Source organism: Tasmannia lanceolata, unplaced genomic scaffold (assembly GCF_043159265.1).
Source record: "Tasmannia lanceolata isolate RefF3 unplaced genomic scaffold, GAP_Taslan_0.1 ptg000015l, whole genome shotgun sequence".
In the NCBI taxonomy this organism is placed as follows: Eukaryota; Viridiplantae; Streptophyta; class Magnoliopsida; order Canellales; family Winteraceae; genus Tasmannia; species Tasmannia lanceolata.
Genome location: NW_027518692.1, coordinates 1,423,027 through 1,434,547, shown reverse-complemented (window position 1 = coordinate 1,434,547; position 11,521 = coordinate 1,423,027). Strand labels below are relative to the sequence as shown.

The 11,521-nt window shown below is 39.8% G+C and overlaps 1 protein-coding gene across 1 annotated transcript; it reads right to left on the bottom strand.

Annotated features, from left to right (window-relative positions):
• Positions 1-4,436: 4,436 nt before the first annotated feature.
• On the bottom strand, positions 4,437-11,019 carry LOC143846474 (uncharacterized). Its single transcript, XM_077354910.1, has 4 exons — positions 10,935-11,019; positions 5,368-5,471; positions 4,536-5,147; positions 4,437-4,454 (listed from the first exon to the last, which is right to left on the bottom strand). Exons 1-4 carry the CDS (start codon positions 11,017-11,019, stop codon positions 4,437-4,439), a joined length of 819 nt encoding a protein of 272 aa, XP_077211025.1.
• Between the last annotated feature and the right edge of the window lie 502 nt (positions 11,020-11,521).

Sequence of the window (11,521 nt, the reverse complement as noted above, 5' to 3'; positions counted from 1 at the left end):
GATGTTGATTGCTTATAGCTTAAATTTTGCTGAGTTTTGAAATTCTAGTGAAAATTAGATCCACAAACCCTAGCCGAGAAGCATATGTCCGTTTTCATTTGGAATAAGTAAATCATTGAATTAGAACCAGAACTGGAAAGAAGTGATTGTTATTTCTTCTGCATCTAGATGACAACTGTAATGTCTATACTCTTTTGAAACAAAAGCTGAAGTAATTTGGATTGAAAGTGAAGAATCAAATACATTCAGTGATCCTTGAGAGATAGTTGCCGAATTATTAAGCTTTTAGGTATGGAAATGTTGTGGACGTAATGCACTTGATTGCCATAAGTTCTTTGCCTTCTAACAATTCTCGAACTAAATTCGTATACTTGAAATGCTGGAAACTTTCAAATACATAACTGTATAATTAGAATCGGTGTTGTGATTTTAACTCATTTGAATACGACAAGAAATCCTCTGCTTGTGAACTACTAGCTGCAAGTTGAAAATTTTAGCAGAAGCATCACGGATTCGATTCTTGCGAGTTCCATAGGGTTTCATAAGAAGCAGGAACATGGTGAACTTTTCTCTAATTTTGCTTCCCTATTTCGATAGTCTTTGTTTGCTGGAATTACTTGTTTTTCCTTCATTTCCAGAAGCCTTGAATTAGGGGAATGTGCTGAAGCTAGATGAGCACAATTGGATTTCTTCCATTGCTCTATTGTTGCTGACTTCATGTCAAATTCCCTAATATGTGCATGTTTTACAAGGAAACACCACCACAACAGATATTGTCCGTATCTTCATCTTGTTGCTATTGAAAGGTCTTGAGGTTTCCGATTGTGTGACACTCTGCAGAAAGTGTTATTATTAGAGCAACAAGTGGCTCTTGTGGTTGCCCATCCTTCCTCCAAGTGCAAGGTGCATAGTAACATGTGTTGATGCAAGGCAAGCGTCAGACCACATGCCATATGCCATCTGCTCGCTGTCCAAATAATTCTCCATACATGACTTACCACCTGCTTCGAATGCCATAGTGGAATCATAGCTTCAATTCCTGGCACTAGTTCATATTCCACTTATATTTGTTGTAGTTGGAGATGATCTGAAGGGATTTGATCATACAAGTGCACTTTTGAAGGAGCAGAAATTTCTAAATGGAGCACTCTTATTAGCAGAATTTTGCTCGATTGGAATTTGTGAAGAAGGCTTAAGTAGTTTTTGGAACTCAGCCTGTAGCAAAACAGTGACCTGCTATTACACCACATATTAGTTTAATCTGAGCTGAAAAGATTCAAAGGGTGATTACATCTGAAATTTCAGTCAAGAAAATTTCTCTTTGGTGGACCAGTGACAACAAGGATAGCTTGACATGGCTGCAAGGCATAACCAGTCTCGTCCTTTATTTAAGCTTACTTATCAAGAATGGGAGTGGGATAGGTATATGGAGGATGACTGTGAGCATGACTCTACCCATGAAGCAGCCCCTAGATACTCTTCGTGCGTGTATGGTGACAGATGGATGGAGATCCCTGAGCTTTATTGGGGAATGGAGGCCATGGAAATAGTAGAGTGGGTTCATGAAGTGGAGGAAGAGTTTGATTCCAAGAGAGTACCTCCTAGGGATCAAGTGCCTAAGGTTGTGGCAAGATTTAGAGACCGGGTTGGTGGCAATCATTGAATTACCGGCGACGGGAATTAGATGAACTCCCAATTCAAACTTGGGAAGAATTGAAGAAGGAGGTGGCACGGCAATTTCTTCCTTATGGATATCACTATATGTTGAAATCAAGGCTGAGGGTTGTTAGACCTTCCCCTCCACCTCCGTCACCGCCACCAGCACCTAGGGTACTTTCTTACCCTTCGCCTTTGATTTTTGCATCTTCCACTTGCTATATAAATGATCATTACAGCCAAGACCGCCATGAGCTAATACATAAGCAAGAAATTAAAGAGATTTGCCATGAAAATGAAGAGGAAAATGAGCATAACTATCATTCACAAATTGAAACCCAAGAGGAGGCCGAAGAGGTCATTGTTTTGGAACCGGATGATGAAGGCATTGAACTAGATGATGTTGGGAGTGAGATAAATGAGCTAGAGGTGGATACTACTCATGAAAAAGCGGTCATTGATAAAGAGGATAGCATAGGGCAGCAACTTCACATGGAACAAAAGGAGGATGTTCAAGCTGTTTCCCTGATTGACATTGATGATGGGTATAACACTCATGATGAATTTGCTGATGAGATTAATGTTGACATTGACAGTTATACTTTTGGTTATGAAGATGAGAGTGCAAATCAAGACTATGAGGTTGATATGCCTGCGTATCTCTTTGATTTAGATAATGATGAGGTTAATTCTTCTATGTTTGACACTATCCAAACAAGTGGCATTGAGGTTAAGCATGCTGATGACATTGAAAAGAATAAGAATATACAAAAGAATGAGTTCAGCCATGATGCAAAAGGGGCTAGAGCAGCTATAGTTGAAGCCTTTGAGATGTTGTCCAAGCTAGATGAAACACTTCAAGATGAATTCTATGAATTATATCCGGCACCCCCACTACATGGACTGATCTATATGCATATCATTCACTCTGATGTTGCCCTCTACCACTATGATTACAGCCATACTACTAAAGTGCAGAGAGACTTATTGATGTGACTATTATAAGCTGAGTACCATGAAGAGAGCATGGGTCATATTTGTCTTTGACCCCGGCGGCGACGTCCCCTATTTGTGGTTGATGGGGAACTCGAGGACAAGTTCTTTCAAGAGGGGAGTTTGATGCAGGAGCATCCCCTTGTCAATTTTTAAATTGACCTAGATTTGCTCATTGGCTTATGATTTCCCGCTTTTCCAAATGCTTTCATGTCTTTTAGCATAGTAGGGGCATTTTGGTTGTTTTCATAGAGATTGTGGCATTTTAGTCATTTTACTTTAGTTAGGGTATTTGGGTCATTTTACTATTGTAATTGGCTATAAATAGCCATTTCTCTCTCTTTCGTAAGGGAGATTGTAGACTTTGGATTTGGGAAATAAAATTTGATGTTTTTTACTCTCCTTATAGAAAATCTCTTGGGAACGAGGGTTTCTAGGTATTTTTCAGCCATTGGAGGAGTCTTTGAGCTTGAGTCTCAAGCTCTTTCTTCTTCTTCATCACCATTCATACCTTGAATAGCAAGGTTGTTTCAAATCTATATGATTTGGTGTCTCCACGCCCAAGACTAGCCGGATTTGTGGAAATTTCGAAGCTTCCGCGCGATTTCTTCTTCTTCATCACCATTCATACCTTGAATAGCAAGGTTGTTTCAAATCTATATGCTTTGGTATCTCCATGCCAAAGACTAGCCGGATTTGTGGAAATTTCGAAGCTTCCGCGCGATTACTCTGCATCAGGGAGTCAGGATTAGGGTTGGATATGAGGTTGTTTGGAAAGCGTTACGATTGGAGAGAGGTTGTGGCTAGGGTGGGAAGAAAAAAAACCCAAAAAAAGTTAAGGTTTGGCTAATGTAGGGTAGGACAACCAAAAAACTAAGAAGAAAGATGATGAAGAACCTTCTTTTCCTTTGTCAATGTTGATGTACACTCCCTCTAACCTTCAGTTGTGATACCATGTTAGAGGTATCCTATCTCTCATGATAGAGAGAAGAGGTAAGAGAAGAGAAGATGTGGAGAAGAGAATTGTGTGTTCCTCCCTTCCACATGACAATAATATATATATATATATATATATAGAGAGAGAGAGAAAACGGTTCCTACACATATGTGTAGAGAGTTCTCTACACACTAGCTTAAAATACAGTGGGGGCCCACATTGTTTGGGTGATCCAAGCCATCCATTTTAAAGGCCCTCACATAGATAGGGTGTCTACAAAAAATCAGATCCATAGGATCATCCCAACCCTACGATTTGTGGAGGTAAAATGGATGTCTTTAAACCTTCACAAATTAGTCCATTTTTTGCCTCCACAGTTCGAATGGTTAGGATGATCCTATGGATCTGATTTTTTGTGGACACCCTTTCTATGTGAAGGCCTTAAAAATGAATGGTTTGGATCACCCAAATAATGTGGCCCCCACTGTATTTTAAGCTAGTGTGTAGATAACTTATCTACACATATGTGTAGGAACCGTTTTCTCATATATATATATATATACATAAAGTGAATGGTTACATTGAAATGATTGAAATACCCTAATACCCTCACGTAGGTGGGTATGAAATAAGCCCACTCTCAACAAGCATATATGTCATGTAGGCAAGCTTGAGCTTGTATACTTTGGTTCTAACATGTTGAGGTAGGCTTTTTATCCAAAACCAACACTCACACTCATGTGAGTCTTGTGACTTGTTTGTTTTCACCATGTTTGTGCAGTGAGCCGGTGAATATCGAATTTTCTACATTGTTTTTCTCAATAAAAAAATCATATAGAAATCAAACATTTCAATTGCAATACTGCCGCTAAAATCAACTTGCAATAAAAACCACAACCTTAAAAGTAAGAAATCCGTACATAAATAAATAGAGAATTGAATGGCATACCTCTCTTGGGGCCACAATATAACCATTGGCCACAGCATCCGCAAGGTGGGCAGTGCACTCGAGCACAAGTTCCGGGAGTCTAGGTGGGGCATTTCTCCAAACATCCTCACAGGTTGGCCAGAGTACTGCCACAAACAATGTCTCCTCGCTCCACTCCTTTAATGCCATATCCGCGATTCCCAATTCGATCATTTGCTCCACCAACCACAATAGATTTCTCTCGTGGGACACTGCCATGAAAAAATTCAACTTCTCATTTTCGTCGTCGCACCTTAAATGTGGACTCCAATACTTCCCCAACCACTCCTTCACCTTCTTCAAGCTCTTCTCTAAAACCTCATCCAACACACGTCTAACCGAATCCCTTGATGGGAAATTCTTCTGTGTCTCGGCCGCGGACGCTTTTACCTTTATTGCATTCTCGTAAGAATAGCAGCCCATTGAGGCCATGATTATCATGCGGAGCATTTCCTCAGAGGAATCGTTAGGTGATGGCAAAACCATTGCGACAAGCTCCCGAGATTCCTCCAGTCCCAAAGTAGGGATTATACTCATAATCATCTTCTCTTCTTCTATGCTCCAAGGGACCGCTTCTAGGAATTGAACGCAAACCTTAATTCATTCTTCAAAAAGTAGTTCAAGAGCGACTGGAAGCAACGCGACCGAGGATCTGCGGATTGCTCTGGAAATATCTTTTAAATAGAGGAGTCGCAGAACAGTCAGATGAGCATTCATCGACGCTGGAACTTTCAGATTCAACCGGAAAATCCTATTATGCGAATCCTCTTCGGAATTTGTCTGCCATCTGTCAGATAAGAGGGTGTCGAAGTACTTGCAACGGCGGAGGACATTTGAATTTGTTGGAGAAAATCTTTATTCCACCGGGATCCCAAATCTTAATGGTCACGAACAATTTAACCTCGCCTTCAAAATTCACTGCAATCAAACTCAAACAGAAATATGATATTTCATGACACCGCATCAAAATAATGGAGTGATTGAATGGCTGGAAAACATCAATAAGATTCTTGGCAGAACAATCAACAAAACTATCTTTGTCACCGTCAAATCTTGAACTTTTCTCTACACAAGCAATAGTTTTCCCAAATTTCAACTTTTAATTTTCTTTTCGCATTTCTTTGATCTCTTTGCTGATTTTTTCCAAGTCTTCCGTGATTCGCCAGTGTTCCTCCATCATTTTCAAAAACTTAACTTTAATTTGCTGAAAATCATCGCGTAGGGATTCCAAAAGCTTTGACTGCGCACCCCAAGGCAAATGATCTACGCATCTACTACTCTGATACCAATTTGTTAATTGCCTAATTGCCCGTAACACAAATAAACAAAACAAAAGAGAGAAAAGAGGGGGAGAGAGGTTGATTCAAGGCAAACGGACCTTCTACCGGCTCAATTCGAGAAGAGCCATGACTCTTTCCTTTGCTGCTGTAGAATTCTTCTCTCCTTCCTTTCATTGAAAATACAAAAGTTAAATACAAATACATGACACTTGAAAACTATCATAACTGACTCCACTGCATAACCTAACACCACTACTTAGTAACCGCACACCACTACCACAATAACCACACATTACATCACAAGACATAATAACTACACACAACTAAGACCACTAATATGTACATATCAGATAGATTGGTAATCGTGGTTGAATGGCGAGGAAGAATCATCGTCTTTGAGAGTGAGGATGACATCGGCAGAAACAGGCTCATTGAATCCCCCGGGATTAGATCGGATGAGCCGTAACAGTTTGTCGCCTTCCGTTAGGCTTTCCTCAGATTCAGAGAAATCAATATCCTCGTACAAGGAGAAAGAAGAAGAAGGGGAAGAAGACATGGTGTGGGTGGGGAGGGAGGGAGGGAGGGAGGCGGGTGGTTTTCCGTAAGGGTTTGAAATTGGGAAGTACGGTTTGTAGGCTTTCTATCCAAGAAAGAAACCCTATCCAATCTGGAAATTATAAATAGCAACAACCTGTAAAATAAGAGGAATGAGAGAACCAAGACGCCTTGCATAAAAACCTGGAAAAGGGCGTCCCATTGGAAACACGTCAATTTCAGCAACCGGTTTTACTTTCTCAAGTAATAGTAGGGTGCAACTCGGGTCGGATTGGATCGGGTTGAGGCCAACCCTAACCCAACTCGAGATAGCATTTCCTCCACGCTAACCTGAGCCTCGGGTTGAGGATGTTCAACTCTAACCCAACTCGCCTCTGAATCTGGTCAGGTTGAGTCGGGTTGGGTTCGGGTTGAGTCAGGTTGGGATCAGGTCATCTACAACCAAATAGAAAAATACAAGAAAGAAAAACATAACCCTGAGAAAATCATGATAAAATTAGAAGATGGAGGTCGGGTTCGGGTTGTCAAGGCCTCAACCCTAACCCAACCGAAATTTAAATCGGGTTGGCTTTTCCCAACCCAACCCGAGCCAAAATCGGGTTGAACTCGTGAGGTTCGGGTTGAGCCCGACCCAAGTAGCACTCTATTCTCCACCTGTTGCCGCGATTTTTTATTTGATTTTTAAACCTTAATGAAGAAAACCACCTTCCAAAAAAATTGTCAATCTTCATAACCTCTTATAAAGCCTAAAAACTCTCCCTAAGGAAATCCTCCTCCACACGTCACTTCCAAAATTTTAGGCCATCTCCTATCTAAAACTTCTCTTAAATTTTCCAACCCAACAAAATCTCCTAAAATATCTTTCTAAAACTAAGTAAAATTAATTGCCATTACCAATATTAGAAACTTCCAACTCTACTAGGGGTGGCAACGGGGCGGGGCGGGGCCGGATGTTGCATTCCCCGTCCCCACTTCGGGGATGTCGGGCAATCCCCATCCCCCACCCCGAACACTACGAGGAAAAATTCCCCGCCCCGTCCCCGCCTTTCTATAATTAAAATTTCTACTTTTTTAATCTAATTAAACACTTATTAAATAAGAATTCAAATTTCTAAACAAAAATATAACAATTTATGGAAAGAGATTCACTTATAAGGATATTTATGTAATTTTATAAATGGGGATAACGAGGCGGGGCAGGACGGGTCCAGAGGCATCCCCATGCCCGCCCCTGCTTCAGGGAATTTTGGTAATCCCCGAACCCGAACCCGCTTAAATCGGGGAATCCTCGCCCCTCAAGGGGCGGGGTGGGGTGGGGCGGATCCCTGTTTTCGCGGGTTTAATTGCCAGCCCTAAACCCTACGTCTCCCTCCAATCCCAAGTGAGGGCTGGCTATCAGACAATTCACATCATCTCAACCATGGGTCTAACAAACGATAATATTAGATTATGTTCTAAACCTAAATCGGTTCACCACGGATTTGATCTTCTTAGAGAGAAGATCAACCTCTTGATCCACTTTGAGGGAAGGATCAATCCTCCTTTGTGCACAAGACACAATTTCTGTACCAAATTTCTTTATTAATTTCAAAAGACTGGTTACACATTATGTATAAATAGAAAACATAGTTACCACTCCATCTAAAACTCCAACTACCAATCTAAATAACCCTTATCTATAAGACTCTACTTTTACCAATGAACTAAAGAGAAAGTCTAAAAATCGTAATTATCTAAACTAATTTACGCTACCCAAGTGGGACCCATTTTGGTACGTAACATTCCACCCGCCTTGAAATGAACCTTGTCCTCAAGCTTAGAGATTGTGGACCAATCAGTGAAAAATCAGATCTTATGCATTTTTCGAGAGTCTTTTCCATCGCCCTCCTTTTCTTCTTCTCTTTGTGTTTTGATATGTCATCATCAATGGTTGAGACAACTCCATTTTTCAAATCGATCATATCACGACTTGCATCAAAGTTCCTGCATTGTGTTTTTTTGAATGATTTGGATGTTGACGCATGGAATGGCTGTGGGTAGGAATTTTTTTGATGGCGATAGACTCTTCGGAGACAAACTTTCTTCTGCGGCTTTTTGACCTTTTCTTATGGCTGATTTTTTTCTCTCTTCTTTTCTTCCCTTTTTATGTTCCTTTTTTTCTTTTTCATCCCACAAGCCTTCTCGATGATCCTCTCATTGAACTCTTCGTTCAACTTCTTCAAACATGGGGGCTCTTCTTGAAAACTTTATTTAATTCGAAATTAATGTGGAACTCACCTCCGGCCATGGTGATTAGAATTGAAGATCATGAATCCCTCAATCTAGTTGAAACCATGAACACCGTTACGCCACGAACAATGAAAGAGTGTTCTTTTAATCTGTAGAAGACCTTAGGGCTCGATCGATGGAATAGCAGGCACAATTTCCTCTCAGATTAGGGGACCCTCTCTTTAGATGGAACTTTAGCTATACGTATAGAGAGAGAGAGAGAGATTTCGGATCACAAGAGTTTGTGTCATTCCACACCTCTAACACTAATGTGTTTAAGAGTTTCAAAACACCTGGGATTTATCCCTAAAACTCCCTCTGTGAACTAAACACGGCGTGGAATAGGAAACCAACAGTTTTCACTTAAAGTGGTGTCCCACCAACGTAGGCCACACTAAAAATGCCAACATTTTCCCACTTGGTCCACATTGGTATATCCATAAAGTAACTTGGAGTCTTAACATACTTAAATTTTTAAAACTTTATGGCCATGGTTTTGGAAAACATCAATCCCAAATATCTTTAACTCTGTCTTGTTGTACACCCTTATAGTATCTCAAATGTATGAATCATAACAGCGCACACATAAAATAGAAAATGTTACCTTCTTTGTATCACATACACCGATCCACACTAATGTACACTTTATGTGTGGTTTAAACCTTTATTGAATAAGCTCTCAAATGCCCATTCGGGTCCACCTTTATCTGTCCCCATGGACAGTCCATCTTATCACACTTTATATAAGACAAAACATATGTAAAAACATATGAATAGAATCATCATCTTTATATTGCAACCAAAAGTTACATAAATGTAATTAAGCACCAAATACTACAAGACCCACATGATTCACATGTTCTGCATACAACTCAGGCGGAAGTCCTTAGTCATGGGATCCATTGTTGAGTGTAAAGTAGAATGTGCTTATTAGCTACTCGATGATTCAGAAAATTCTCTCTAACTTTAAGGAACTCCATGTTAGATAAGAATACCGTAACAGAATTATCACACTAAACCACTAACGGCTTGGAGATTTAAACCAGAATCCTAAGCCTTGTGATTAAATTTCGCAACCGTAACGCCTGCATAGTTACCTTATAGCACGTAAAAAACTTTCCCTCCATAGTGGAAGAAGTAATCTATCTTCGCCTTATGCTTTTTCACAAAATGGTGCCTCCTTCAAGTAGGAAGATATACCCTAATATTAACTTCTTAGTATTAAGACACCTGGCAAAGTCCGAATCTGAATATCCGATCACTTCCAAGTGATTCGATTATCTATATGTAAGCATGTAATCCTTCGTACCCTAAAGGTACCTTAAAACCTTATTTGCAGCTATCTAATGATCTATCCCAGAATTATTCTGATATATCCCTAGCATCCTTATAGTGTATCCAATGTTCGGTGTAACATAGATTTGTGCACACATCAACTATCAACCGCTGAAGCATATGAATATTACTTATCTGTTCCCTTACCAAATCTTTCTCTTGGGATTGTGCCTTACTGAGTTTATCACCTTTTAAGGATAGGTGCTACAGTAGGTGAACAGTTCTGCATCCTAAACCTTTCCAAAACTTTGTTAATTAGGCCTTTTGAGATAGTCCCAAGATACCTTAAGATCTATTTATGTGAATCTCAATGCCAATAGCATATGAGGCTTCACCCATATCCTTCATATCAAAGTTTTGAGTTAGGAACTGTTTCACTTCACATAGCATTCTCAAACTCTTAATAGCCAGCAAAATCATCTACATACAAGACCAACAAATAAAATTCACTCCCACTGACTTAAAGATATGTTCAATCATGTTAGAAAACTTAAGGTACCAGTACAGGAGGCTTCCTTTAGTCCATATATAGATTTCTTTAATTGCAAACTTTATAACTACTACTTTCTTACTGAAAACCCTTCAGGCTGATTCACATAAACCTCTTCCTCTAATTACCATTGAGGAAAGCCATTTTTACATCCATTTTATGCAGCTCTAAATCAAAATGAGCTTCAAAGGCCATTATTTTTCTTAATGAATCCTTTTTCAAAACTGTTGAAAATGTCTTTTGATAACCTACGCCCTCCTTTTGAGTGAATCCTTTTGCCACAAGTCTTGTTTTTTTCAATATTGCCGGCAGAGTCTCTTTTAATCTTATAGACTCATTTGCAGCTAATAGCTTTAGTCCCTTTCGGCAATTCGATAAGATCTAAGATTTGATTCCTGGCCATACACTCTTACTCATCTTTCATGGCCTCATGCCATAAATTAGACTACTCACCATGCATAGATTGAGAAAATGTCAAAGGGTCTCCATCATTCACACATTCCTGGTCAACTTCCTGAAGATATACAACGTAATCCATAGAGATAGCCAGTCTCCTTATTCTTGAAGATCTCCTTAGTGGCACTACATCCTCCACTTCTTGTGAATTCTAGTTGGCATTTTCAATGACAACATCCTCTTGGGGTGGCAAACCATATATTGGTCCGTCCTCCATAACCACATCCTGTGGAGGGTCATGAATTCCTACCACTTGATCTTGAGGTGTAAATATGGTAACTGGATTCTGCACTTCCTCAAAGATTAAATCTCAAGTTGGTTCGCTCCCACTATTGTCACCATACTCAAGAAAACAACATTCCTTCCTTCAATAAACTTAGTAGTATGATTAGGATAGTAAAACTTATAACCTTTAGACCCTTCAGCATAGCCTATAAAATAGCTACTAACGGTCTTTAGGTCTAATTTACTCTCATATGGATTGAATACTTTAACCTCAGGTGGACAACCCCATATCCCTAAATGTTTTAAACTGGGTTTCCAACCAATCCACAACTCGAATGGAGTTTTAGGTATTGCTTTAC